General features: G+C 39.7%; 1 protein-coding gene across 4 annotated transcripts in view; it reads right to left on the bottom strand.

Moving 5' to 3' along the window:
* The window catches only part of ppip5k1b (diphosphoinositol pentakisphosphate kinase 1b), a 41,198-nt gene extending 30,515 nt beyond the window's left edge, over positions 1-10,683 (bottom strand). For all 4 annotated transcript variants that reach the window (XM_063000691.1, XM_063000693.1, XM_063000692.1 and 1 more), the window contains exons 1-9: positions 10,623-10,683; positions 5,302-5,543; positions 4,075-4,270; positions 3,896-3,986; positions 3,146-3,231; positions 2,280-2,434; positions 2,084-2,185; positions 325-486; positions 117-238 (exon numbers count right to left, since the gene is read on the bottom strand). In XM_063000691.1, the coding sequence (XP_062856761.1) occupies positions 117-238; positions 325-486; positions 2,084-2,185; positions 2,280-2,434; positions 3,146-3,231; positions 3,896-3,986; positions 4,075-4,270; positions 5,302-5,448 (1,061 nt within the window). In that variant the 5' untranslated portion in view covers positions 5,449-5,543; positions 10,623-10,683. The remainder of the gene's footprint in view (positions 1-116; positions 239-324; positions 487-2,083; positions 2,186-2,279; positions 2,435-3,145; positions 3,232-3,895; positions 3,987-4,074; positions 4,271-5,301; positions 5,544-10,622) is intronic.
* Between the last annotated feature and the right edge of the window lie 3,635 nt (positions 10,684-14,318).

Genomic DNA, 14,318 nt, shown 5'->3' with positions numbered 1-14,318 from the left:
AGGGGATTTAACACAACCACAATAAACTTGCAGACAGCCAGTGTTCTATATTTTCAAAACATTAGTTTTAGGTATAGCTCATTAGATAGACACTGATATTAAAACACCTCACCTACCCAAGGACTTTGGCACAGTCGTCATAGTATTTCATGGAGTTCTTTACAAAGCTAAAGCCATTTACGTCACACACAAAGGAGTGTCCATTTGCTCGGAGGAGGTCAAAGCCACAAACCGTTTGCTGTGGTGAACAGATTAATGTTGTAAATCAACTTTTTAACTTGTGGATATTTTGTAAAAAAGAAAAGAAAAAAGAAAGCAACACACCTTAAAGGCTAGACACACTTTTCGTGCCACTAGTTTCTCCATAGCAGTGAGCATAACCGGGTATCGAATCTCTTTTCCTTCACTGTCTCTTTCTACCTTCCCATCAAGAGCAGGGGACTTTCGAGCTTCTGCATGAGCGTAGTCAGGTCCAACAGTGTAGACCTGTTACTCAATAGAGGGGGAAAATGAATGAATAAATGTAAATAGAGTAAAGTTAGTCTTAATAAAAACAAAATACAGCTTAGTGACTGATAAAAGGAAAAGCAAGTCAATATTGTTTTTAAATGAATACTGAGGAAGATAAATCTAAAGCTGAATTTGTCATGGTGACTGCAGTTCCTGTGACAAAGAGACAAGAAAGAAAATATGTTTTGTTGGTGTTTCTTTATGGCTGCTGCACTATTACGGGTCACCACAGCAGATCATTCTGGTTCACATATCTGATTTGGCACAGTTCTACATTGAATGCCATTTTTGACGCTTATTTTATCCAGGCTTGGGACTGGAACTGAGAGCGCACTGACAAGTGCACCTCCCAGTAAATAGCCTGTGTGATTGATGGATGGATGGATGGGGGAATGGCTGGAGGGAGGAAGGAAGGAAGGATGGATGGATGGATGGATGGAGGGAGGAAGGAAGGATGGATGGATGAATAGATGGATGGATGGATGGATGGATGAATGGATGGAAGGAAGAATGGAAGGAAGGAAGGATGGATGGATGGATGAATGGATGGAAGGAAGAATGGAAGGAAGGAAGGATGGATGGATGGATGGGACAGAGAGAGGGAGGACGGATGGATGGGTGGATGGAAGGATGGATGAATGGATGGAAGGAAGAATGGAAGGAAAGATGGATGGATGGATGGATGGATGAATGGATGGAAGGAAGAATGGAAGGAAGGAAGGAAGGATGGATGGATGGATGGATGGGACAGAGAGAGGGAGGACGGATGGATGGGTGGATGGAAGGATGGATGAATGGATGGAAGGAAGAATGGAAGGAAAGATGGATGGATGGATGGATGGGACAGAGAGAGGGAGGACGGATGGATGGGTGGATGGAAGGATGGATGAATTAGTGGATGGATGAGACAGAGAGAGGGAGGATGGATGGATGAATGGATGGAAGGAAGAATGGAAGGAAGGATGGATGGATGGGACAGAGAGAGGGAGGATGGATGGATGGGTGGATGGATGAGACAGAGAGAGGGAGGATGGATGGATGGATGAACAGATGGATGGATAAAAAGAAGAAAGAAAATATCTGTTAAAAAATACATTCTTTTTAACTTCAAACAAAATATTACATTTAAATGTAAATATAATGTTAGTAGTTATGATTTACTTAAGCTGGTGACGTCACTGTATAAACAGGGTAATACCTGATTTGGCATGATTTTAATGCCGGATGCCCTTTCTGACACAACCCACTATTTTTTTCTAGGCTTTGGACCAGCACTGAGAGCACTGAGAAGTGCACCCCCCCACCCCCTCAGACATGTTTGTGTAGAAAACACCACTAAGATTTAAACCCCAGATCTAAGAGGTACTGGGCCATGACTTTACAGATGTGCCACCCAAGCACCCTCTGTATTCACTTTTTTATTCATTTACTTGTTTTACAAATTCCGTATGTGCCATAATGCCAAATATGGGAATATAATGTAAAATGTTTCCACTTTCCACTGTCAGTTACTTCATGCAGACTTGCTTAGACCTGCTCTTTTAGTGAAACAGAGCATTAGAATCAGTCTTACCTTCACATCTGTACCATCTGTAGGCATGAATTCCTCATAAATGTAAGATCCAGTCTTCCGAACAGTGCTCTCTGGAGAATACACACTGCTTCGACTGCCAATCTGTAACAAATAACACACTTAAATCCTCCTCTGTTAGGTAGAAATACTAGAAACAGGTTTTTAAAGCATGTGGTATGAGCTTACAAAACTGCACCTTTCTGAAAAGTCGCTGGCTGCCTCCACCAGCTGAGGTCGGGTAATAGATGTACACATTGTGGTCCTCGGCACAGACAGGCTTCTCTACAAAAGGCTTATGAAACACCTCCCCATTCACCTCAACATGGTCCTCACTTTCCACCAGGTTACATTCTGACAAACACACAAACAAGTAACAAATATTTAAATAAAAATGTGCCATCCCTTTTTATGGAACATTTATAAAATACACACTATAAACTCATAATGCAGTGCTAGTGCTCCTGTTCATTCAGTGTATACCAGTCAAATTTAAATGGCTGACTTGTATAAAAATGCAGAGAAATACAAAAAATTTAAGCAACTGAAATTCATTTTCACCAAGTTTAATTCTAGATGCCAGTCTGGCACAATGTCTGGTGTCCAGTCAAAGTACAAAATTACAGTAGGTGGGAACAACCCTAGATTTAAGCTACTTGTTGTTGTTTTTTTTTTTTTTTTTTTTTTTTTACTTTTTACTATAAAATATGAACTCAAAAATGTAAACATTAATGGTTGTAAACATTACAGCATAGCTGTGTGACAGTAAAGATGTGAGGATTAGCAATGACTTAATACATTATTGAATCTAAAAGAGTGGTGCAGCAGTAAATCACTGTAGCCTGCTACCGTTGAGACGCTGAGAAGCGGGATTTAAATCTCAGAGTGCTATCGGCCAGTTGGGTGTCTACACAGACATGATTGGCTATGTTCTAGGAGGCTGAAGCATCATTTGGAAAAATAAAACACATTCAATATGGCCCTACTGTCACTGACCACCAGCTGTGCTAGAATTGTGCTTAAAAGCAAATGTATTGTATAGTGCACTATGAGAGGGAATGTTACCTTCTGGTCTGTCAGGGTCCCGGTTCAACACAGCATAACGTGGCAGGTCAATGCCCTCTTCCTTCAGAATGCGATACACCTCCCTCCTAAAAGCACCAATATTCAGAATGTAGACTATTTTAAATAAAGAATATCATTATTTTATTCATAATTTCAATCGCTGTGGGGCTATCAGCTGGCCTGGCAACTACACAGACATGATTGGCTATGTCTGAAGAGGTTGGATGGCTAAACAGTTGAGCCATTGAGAGGTACTTTTGTCAATGCGCCTAAAGTGCCAGTCTCAAGCCTGTATGAGGTTGATAAAGGTTGTGTCAGGGTTAAAAACTGCCAGAAAAGGTATGCAGACCAGAACGATCCACTATGGTGTTTTGATAAATACGAGAGCAACAAAAACAAAATCCATTCATTTAAATTTTACTGTCAGTAATTGCTTTATCCTGATAACAGTCTCAGTGGGTCCAGCACCACCTAAAAATACCATGAACGGGGTGCCAATCTATCTCTAAGCATCACACTTACACATTCAGACACTGAGTCACTCACATTTAGGGCTAATGTAGATAAGCCAGTGGACATTCTAAATGTGTGTAGTAAGTAGAAGGCTTGTACCCTAAAGTACCCACAGAAAGCCCACACAAACATACCAAACTCCTCATAGACAATGACTGAAGACTAATTTGAACCAGGTTAAATAAGCACAGATTGAGCACACCAGTACACACATCATTAAACTTGTTTGAACATTACCTGTCCTGGATAAAATACTGCATGTTGAGATCATTGATGAGAAGAGGGTTCCTTAATTTGGCATAACTCACAGCTTTATCCAGGGGGAAACCTTCACACAGAACATTAAAAAAATCAACAATAAAGCTCAATAACATAAAGCAGGGTAACATAATCAGACTAGCATCTGTATTTGTTACCTTTGGAGTGAAATGAAATAAGGCAGTCGCACAAAGGCCACTTCTCCACCGGCTCGTTGAGTATGACGTCCTCTGGAAAGATGACCACCGTGATGTACTCAAACTTACAGAGACGCTCCATGATCTGCGTCATGGGCTTTGAGTTAGACTTCTTCATCATGGAGCAGATGCCCACCATGATCTGACGCGCTGAAGCCTGGCATCAGTAAATAAAAATACTAGTTATACGGTGATCTACAGGTACATCCTACAAACCCCATTTCTGAAAAAGTTCTCGAAAAGCACTAAAAACAGGAATCTGTGATTTGTTCATGTACATTAAAAGACTTGCTCTGAAGCCAATCCAGTGTTGTTTTGACTGTATGCTTAGGTCATTGATGTGTTAAATGGCAAACCTTTGCCTCAGTTTAAGTTTGTGTGTGCTGTAGAGGAAATTTTATTCAAGAATGTTCCTATATTCAACTGTGCTCAGCAGTTCATCAATTATTACCAGTCTCCCTGTCCTGCTATTGAGAAGTGCCTCCACAGCATTCTGCTGCCATTACTTTGTTGACCTGTAGCAATGTTATTAGCCAGTTGTCTGTCCAACAGGTTTTGCATAGGACAACCGTTTTAAGAGTGACTGTTGCGTTGATGCATTCTTACCTCCTTGACCAAGGCCATTCCTGCCCCATAGCCCAATTTGGACAGCCAGCCAACACTAGGATTATTCAAGGTTGTCCACTATGATCCTGGGAACACTCAAAGCCTTAGCTATTGTTTTATACCCTTGCCCTGATCAATGACTTGTCACAATTTCATTGTGGAGCTCCACCGACAAATCCTTTAATTTGGGATCCCTGTAGACCCAGGTGTGTGTCTTTCCAGACTATGTCCAATCCATTCAATTTGCAACAGGTGCACTCCAATTAAATTCTATATATCCCAAGGAAGATTAAAGCAAACATAAAGCACCTAACCTTAATTCTGAGTGCAACAGTGAAGGGTCGGAATACTTTTGTGAATATGAAATTCCAGATTTGAATTTTAATTCTACTTTTTATATGTGTAAAAATAGCAAATAGAACCATTCAAAATTAAATCAAAAACACAAAGGTGCACAAAAAGTGAAAAGGTGTAAATACTTTCTGAATCTAATGTATAATTAATCACATATACTGCAATAGAGGGTTTGGCTATGTCGGCCTATATAGCCCTATATAGCTATACAGCTCTAAAGTTATTTACCAGATCGTCATAATCGTCATCATCATCGTAGGGTTCTGTCGCGTTCATGTCTTCACCCTTCAGTTCTCTAGCCTCATTGTCCTCGAAGCCCACCACAAAACGAGGAACCTCGACACTGACTTCCTCCTGTCCTGCCGACCTTGACATACCATTCACGTGTCAGTCCAAACGTCCTCATTTTATTATACCATCATGTGATAGTAAACATTATCAAGAAGGGGTCCTGAAAACACCAAATCCCCCTGAGAACACAAAGGAAGAAATCCTGGTTCTTTTTAAGAGGTAGTATGTGCAGATTGATTAATCCTTGTCATGGATGAGGTATCATCTTTTCGACCCAGTGCTGTCCATTAAATACTCAGTAGGAATATTTTATTATTATTGTTTTCCAGCTGCAACAAAGAAAATAAAAAGAGTCAAAGTTGTGAGGGAAAAAATAGTAGTTGTAGATCTTCATGGCAGGTCTAGCTAGACAGACAGATTGTGTTGTGTCCTTCAGCCCACCAGTTTGCTGACAATGTGGGAAAAGGTGTCACATGTCTGACCCTATACAGTACATAGTATCACATTTCATCATCCATATACTGTAGATAGTGTCTGTGTTACATAAGCATTTCTTATTGTAACGTCATGGAAACGTAGCAATTAGCAAAAGCAATCAAATAGAGCACTATACTATCTGAAATGCACAGTAACTCAGCCTTTAACAGTGCTAACACATTACAAGTTTCCTACCTCTGTGTGCAAAGCTATATTGGTCTTAGGGAATGTTTCGGTCTGTGTGTGTGTGTGTGTGTGTGTGTGTGTGTGTGTGTGTGTATGTGTGTGTGTGTGTGTGTAACTAGGAATAGCTTCCACGGCTGGGGGAGGAGATCAAATTCTTAGGTTTACATTTTCAAAACATAACTCACTGTAAGCGTTGACAGTAATATTAGCTTAAAGGGAAGCAGTGTAAAGGTAAGCTAATATTAGGAAACACTAACACAAATAATTGTGGTCATAACAAATACAGTATACACATATGCAACATCCACTGCACACTCCAAAAGCTCGTAAACAGACACAATAAAAACTCAGATCACTTTTATTGGCCAAATGTGCTGCACTCACAAGGCATTTGTCTCCAGGTTACAGTGATTCCTACAGTGCTTACAAACAGTGCAACTATCATAACACAGTGGTTACACAACTGCATGGTTTAAATACTAGTGTGTACTACACAGGTGTTTGGGGTATTTAGGCTCTTAACTTGTGTTAATATTGCAAATCATACCAACATAACCTACACCACCAGTGCAGACATTCAAAACACAGCCGTGTGATATTGTGTATTTTTTTACTTATGCTTATAAATTAAGTATGTATTTAGAAACATAAACAAATACATTTTTTCAAAACTAAACTGATAGCAAAAGAAATAACTAGACACTACACATTATAACAATAGTATTCTGTTGAAAGGTTTTAAGTGGCAATTAGTTTTAAAACATCAATGGTACGGAATACTTCACAGGCATTCAGGGGGCAGCAGTCTAACCCTACAGTCAGACCTGCAGCAATTGCATGAATCGCTCATCCCTCAACACCTTGTGTTCACAGAGGAAGCCTCATCATTGCCTGTGGGCATTAGTTTGCTATGGTTTAACTGATGCCAAGCAAAAAATGGCATCTATCTATCTATCTATCTATCTATCTATCTATCTATCTATCTATCTATCTATCTATCTATCTATCTATCTATCTATCTATCTATCTATCTATCTATCTATCTATCTATCTATCTATCCATCCATCCATCCATCCATCCATCCATCCATCCATCCATCCATCCATCCATCCATCCATCCATCCATCCATCCATCCATCCATCCATCCATCCATCCATCCATCCATCCATCCATCCATCCATCCATCCATCCATCCATCCATCCATCCATCCATCCATCCACCTCATTCCTTTTGTTAAGAATTCATTGGCTTCAGATAGGTAGTAATAGCTGGAAAATAACAAATAAGTAAATAAATAAACTCATACAAGTTAGCCTTTTTTGCTCAAAGTGTACACTCTGAGTTGTTCTGCCCATTACAAAGTTTACTCTGTCTTGGCAGAGGCGGGTCAGTGTTGCACAATAACCAACACATTAAAATTACCAAATTGGCATTTATTAAGGGTTCAAAACATGTTTTGAGTGGAATTTTCACCAACATTCTGATCCTAAATCGACCCAACTTTATGTGAAAAAGTTTCTTTAAAAAGTCTCGATTATTCTTGAGAAAATCTCTTGCCTTGCCTACAAGCTTATTTTCACAGTGGATTAGCATCCAGTTTAACCACATGCCACATCAACTCCAGCACTGCCATAGTCTTACACCTGAGAACAAAGCAACCAACCAAACTTAGCCAACCACTTTGACCTTTGAGATCATATCCTGAAAACAACCACATTATCAGTGGAAGGCCTGCCAGACTTTTACTAAATAGGAACTTATACATGGGGTTTTTACAAGGGATCAGTGATTTTTGGTTATGCACACTGGGGAACAATAGGCAGAAATACATCCTGTCACACCAATGTGACCAGCTAACTCCTGAAAGCCAGAACGTTAAAAGCATGTAAAGGCATGCAGTTATAATAGGAGACGTGAAATAATCGTTATGGAAAGCCAAAAGGTTCATATTTCTCCACAAACCAAGCACTTTAAAAACCTTTGTACAACATTTTATGCTGTGGCTGTGTCTATAAGCATTTTACATTTTTTATTATTATTATTTAATAATTAAGTGGGTTTACTTTCATTTACTTTGATGAATGTAATGTTAACAAATACATCCATCACAGATGGATTTATTTTAAACCTAAAGTCAAGTCATTTCTGACTGTAGCAGGCAGCTCTTTTATTTGCAATTGCCATCGTGTTGATAAAGGGATAAAGGGCATGATAAAGAGACCAGATCTGATATACAGCAGATCCCTCCCCCCATGCTTGAACAAGCAAACAACAGAAAGGTCACTAAGCACAACACAACGAAAATGGTGACTTTACAAATTCAACATAACACGAACACAAAATGCACTATGCGCAAATACTTCTAACACGACTATTAATCCCGTTTTAACCCTTATTAATGTTTCGGCTGTGGGCGCACTGCATGGTGGATACTGTGCTACCACGGCTGATGATGCAAGCAGGGGGATGTCCCTTGCCTTTCCCTAACGGTAAATGGCAGCTTGCCACTATATGAAATCTACTGGCAAAACATGTCAAATAAATACATACACGATATTGCCAAAAGTATTCGCTCGTCTTCCTTCACACGCATATGAACTTAAGTGACATCCCATTCTTAATCCATAGGGTTTAATATAATGTCAGCCCACCCTTTGCAGCTATAACAGCTTCAACTCTTCTGGGAAGGCTTTCCACAAGGTTTAGGAGTGTGTTTATGGGAATTTTTGACCATTCTCCCAGAAGCGCATTTGTGAGGCCAGACACTGATGTTGAACGAGAAGGCCTGGCTCACAGTCTCCGCTCTAATTCATCCCAAAGGTGTTCTATCAGGTTGAGGTCAGGACTCTGTGCGGGCCAGTCAAGTTTTTCCACAACAAACTCTCTCATCCATGTCTTTATGGACCTTGCTTTGTGCACTGGTGCGCAGTCATGTTGGAACAGGAAGGGGCCATCCCCAAACTGTTCCCACAAAGTTGGGAGCATGAAATTGTCCAAAATCTCTTGGTACGCTGAAGCATTAAGAGTTCCTTTCACTGGAACTAAGGTGCCAAGCCCAACTCCTGAAAAACAACCCCACACCATAATCCCCCCTCCACCAAACTTTACACTTGGCACAATGCAGTCAGACAAGTACCGTTCTCCTGGCAACTGCCAAACCCAGACCATCGGTCCATTGCCAGACAGAGAAGCGTGATTCGTCACTCCAGAGAACACGTCTCCAGTGCTCTAGAGTCCAGTGGCGGCGTGCTTTACACCACTGCATCTGACACTTTGCATTGCGCTTGGTAATGTAAGGCTTGGATGCAGCTGCTCGGCCATGGAAACCCATTCCATGAAGCTCTACACACTGTTCTTGAGCTAATCTGAAGGCCACATGAAGTTTGGAGGTCTGTAGCGATTGACTCTGAAGAAAGTTGGCAACTTCTGTGCACTATGCGCCTCAGCATCCGCTGACCCGGCTGTCATTTTACGTGGCGACCACTTCGTGGCTGAGTTGCTGTCGTTCCCAATTGCTTCCACTTTGTTATAATACCACTGACAGTCGACTGTGGAATATTTAGTAGCGAGGAAATTTAATTACTGGACTTGTTGCACAGGTGGCATCCTATCACGGTACCACGCTGGAATTCATTGAGCTCCTGAGATACTAATGTTTGTAGAAGCAGTCTGCAAGCCTAGGTGCTTGGTTTTATACACCTGTGGCCATGGAAGTGATTGGAACACCTGAATTCAATTATTTGAATGGGTGAGTGAATACTTTTGGCAATATAGTGTAGCTTTGGCTAATTCACTTACGCATATAAAGTGTCAGTAAAGGCATTTTGAGGTATTTTTAAAGTAAACCCAGATTTATTAAGGAAACTTGACCCATTTGGTGTTCCATACGTTGCGCACATCAGCTGTTTTGGTTCGGCGCTTCCTTAAACGGTCTGAACACCTCGGACACCGATCTCTGTAGAATGGGCTTAACGTTCAATAATTTCACAATTCCTATCTAGGGACACTAACAGTGTGTGAGATAATGGCTCGCCCATCCTTTATACATCCTACATAGGGCACTACATATTAGGCACGGATTTATTTGGAACAATATTCCCAGCCCGGGAATATTTATTTTATTTTATTTTAGTCTGTCCTACAGTTAAATGCCAAAACGTTATTCAGGCTGCACTTTTAGCTAAATGTTTTACAAATTCAAATATCATTAATTAATTAATTACTGTATATAAATCAAAAGCGTAAAATATAGTCACTTTTAGGAGTAAGTTATAACTGAACTTCAAGGACGTTTGCTGTCTCTGAGGAAGTTACTGGTGTTTCGAATGAACATTGATTTTTGTGAACAAACTAAAAAAGAACAAAAGAACAATAGAAATAAATAACAAATGTATACATTTGAGGGTTTTGTGGTAAGAAAAAGTACTTTAGTGAAATAAGAACAACTTCCAGTTAACTTTGTTGTCAGCATTCGGTCTCATCCTTGGTATTGCAAAAGTGTTTTAAATTAATTATATTATTAATTAATTTTTATTTCAGAAGCAAAAGTAGTAATAATGAGAACCGCGACGGGGTAATAAAAGTTTACTTACTTGCTAAAAGTGCTCGCTTTAATGACTTCCTTGTTTGTTGCCAAATGTAACACACCAATCACCAACTTCATACATAATAAAAAATGACAGGCTGGAGAGACTGTAAAACACATACTACCGTACTAAATAGTATGTCACAATGCCCTACAAGGCTTAATGTTTTGACTTACTATTTAGTATGGTAGTATGTAGTATGCGCTTTCAGACGTCGCCTACTTCTTTTCTTTGAGGTAGGAAATTGAGTACCCACAATAAGACTATATGACTGCCACCTACAGCACAGGCGATAAAGGTAAAATTCCAAATAACACTTCAATCGTTATCGTCAAGTGTCATGGCAAACATTTTTAGTTCTTGCCATGAAAGTAATGAGTAATGAAATGAGAATAGTTGCTACCCTTAAGGGTACGTCTTTTTCACCTATAGTATGCATCATTTAATATGTGGAAGAACACTGGATTTAAAAAGTATTCAGACCTGTTGAAATGTGCAAACTTTATTCTGTTGTGGATTTGATATTTAAATAAATGCAGATGGCATTTTCAGCTATTAATTTACACTTAATCACCCATAATGATGATGATGATAACCCGTGACAGCATGTAAATTCATTAAAAATCAAAAACTGAAATCTCTTAATTCACAAAAGTACTGAGACCCTTTGCTGTGGCAGTCCAAACTGTGGTCAGGTGTATCATGTTTGTTTTAAATGTCCTTGAGATGTGTCTAGAACTTAGTTTGAGCCAACCGTCACCTCAACATCAGGAGGTCACACATTGGCATGATGACTACACCATCATCTTGGGTATTGTGGTGGAAAAACCCTTAACGAAATACCTCACAGACTGGATTGTGAGTAGAAAAGAGTTTTAATCTTGTCTGCAGAGAAGATTCACACCAACAGAGTCTCACACAGAGACCTTGTGAATGTGATAACATTGGGTAAAATAAACATCCTTATATATCTTGTTGGTGACCTTGTAGGACAGTGGAAGATTCCACTGTTAACAGAGATTTCTTAGCTAGAACATAGTAAGTGGTCTAAACCAGCTAGAACTTGGTTTTGGACATCATTATTACATACATCATGTACACATCCAGTAACATTCTTTAGTAGCAGTATTCTTTTGGAATATGACTACTGGCTCTAACCATTGCCCAAGCATATCTACATTTTCTAAGTAGTAATTGATTATGTATTAATACTTCTAGTGTAATTTAACAGTTTTCTCTCACAGTGTCTCAGGTGAGTTAATTGAAGGCAGTTGGCACCCCTTGCTAAGTGTGTTGATGGACAGTGACATGGAACAGACTAGCTGGGGGCATTAGTAAAATAAAGTAAGATTTTGTTGGAAAATCTTCAATTTAATAAATATATTTTAGCAATTTCTTCCTTCTGGCAAGTAAAGTATCAGGTCCTGAGCCACTTGGAAACAATGAACCCTGACCACCAACTGATCAAATCGCAACACCCTTATAGTAATTGACCTACTCACACCTCGCTGCAGTTTAGAGCAGCCACTCCACCCTTTTCACCTTTTGAAGGTAGAGGAGAACCGGGGCATGCAGGATATGTGGACATGGGCAGAACTTGTGAAAATCCTCACAGACTGAAGACTGAAGAAAAAAAGAAAAGACTTTTGGTTGTGGCACCACAACTGCGCTGCAGTTACTGTTTAAATTTGTGTCAATCTTGCAATTACATGTTCCTGGAAGGATTTAGTAATGCCTGGTCCAGCACCACTAAAGTGTATTTTATTTCCCAGTGTTCTTAAAGAAGCAGGAGAGGACTAAAAATTCTTACATTTATTTTAATGTTTAAATGTATAGTATATTAATGTGATCCTATACTTTACTACAATATCATTTGATTGTATTTATTGGCTTTTTTCTGTGTGGATGACAGTGTTAATGCTTTTCCCCAAGCTATTTTTGTTTCATACAACAGTTACATGATCATGTGCATTGACAACCAATAACACTATTGATCTGCCGTTTTGGCAGGTGATGGTGATTCTTTTACAATCTGAACTGTGTGTGTGTGTGTGTGTGTGTGTAGTGTATATGTTATTTATTTATTTATTAGAATTTTATTGTCATGTTTTACTCTGGTTACATTTATGACAGAACAGGTAGTTAGTCAGTACACAAGATTCATAAGTTCGCAAGTTGTCAAACACAGTAATGGACAATTTTGTATCTCCAATTCACCTCACTTGAACGTATTTGGACTGTGGGAGAAAACCCACACAGACACGGGGAGAACATGCAAACTCCACACAGAAAGGACCCTCCACCTGTGGATCAAACCCAGGACCTTCTTGCTGTGAGATGACAGTGCTACACACCGCGCCACCTGTAGTGTATCTGCAATATATATGTATGTATATATGTATGAATGTAGTGTAGTGTATGTAGTCTCTATATATTATCAAGTGCTAACAGCAACTTGAACAGACAGGTAGAACAAAATTCCTATCAAAAAACTGTAAACTATTTATTTATAATATTTATGCCATATTTCAACTTTTACATTTCTACACAACTTGACAACTGCCTTTTGTCTCTATATACGCAAGTTTAAGTACAATTTTCCCTTCAAACATTTCTATATGTTATTGGACAGATTCTAGGGTGGCACTGTGGTGCAGAGGCTAGCACTCGCCTCACAGCAAGAAGGTCCTGGGTTTGATTCCCCAGCCAGTCGGTCTAGGTCCTTTCTGTGTGGAGTTTGCATGTTTCTCCTGTGTCCAGGTGGGTTTCCCCTGGGTGCTCTGGTATCTTTCCACAAGTCCAAGGACATGCAGTCAGACCAATTGGAGCCACTACAAATGCCCTGTGTGTGTGTGTGTGTGTGTGTGTGTGTGTTTGTGTGTGCACTGGTGACCTGTGTGGGAGGTTTTCTGGCTTTAGTCCAATGAATCAGACCCACAGTGACCCTGACCAGAATAATGCGGTGGTAAAACAGTCAATAAATGAATGAACGGATTCTGAATAAACTACATCAAATGTGAAACATGATTATTATTAATTAGAATTAAGTATTAGGCCAGTACATTTCCATCTTGTTACTGTTCCAAGCTGGAAATGAACAGCACTGGCTGAAGGGGGATAAATTAATCTGAACGTACATGAGTCGGACTTCATTAGCTCTTTATCCTGTCAGGATTTTTTCCAGGTCCATGTACAGTAACTGGGTTCTGTTCCTGTTCTATCTCTGAAATGCCTCTATTCATTCAGGCTACTTTATCCCTGATGAACTGTGTTGATTCCCAAGTGAGCAAGAAAGTGGTGAGGTGAGTGAAAGAGAGTCTGTTTAGCAAAGTTACACTCCGTGCTGCACGGTAGGGAGGGATGCTGCGCCAGAAAACAACACTGACGAAATAATTAGGGTGCTAAATTCACAATTCCTAATTCAAAGTGATGATTTTTTCTTTTTATAATTTAAGTCAAGTCTATTTTTTTTTGTATAGCGCTTTTAACTATAGACATACACTGATCAGCCATAACATTAAAACCACCCCCCTGTTTCTACACTCACTGTCCATTTTATCAGCTCCACTTACCATATAGAAGCACTTTAAAATTCTACAATCACTGACTGTAGTCCACATACCTTCATAGCCTGCTTTCACCCTGTTCTTCAATGGTCAGGACCCCCACAGGACCACCACAGAGTAGGTATTATTTAGGTGG

This window comes from Trichomycterus rosablanca, chromosome 8, assembly GCF_030014385.1.
Source record: "Trichomycterus rosablanca isolate fTriRos1 chromosome 8, fTriRos1.hap1, whole genome shotgun sequence".
NCBI lineage: Eukaryota > Metazoa > Chordata > Actinopteri > Siluriformes > Trichomycteridae > Trichomycterus > Trichomycterus rosablanca.
This window is presented reverse-complemented; position numbering and strand designations above follow the sequence as displayed.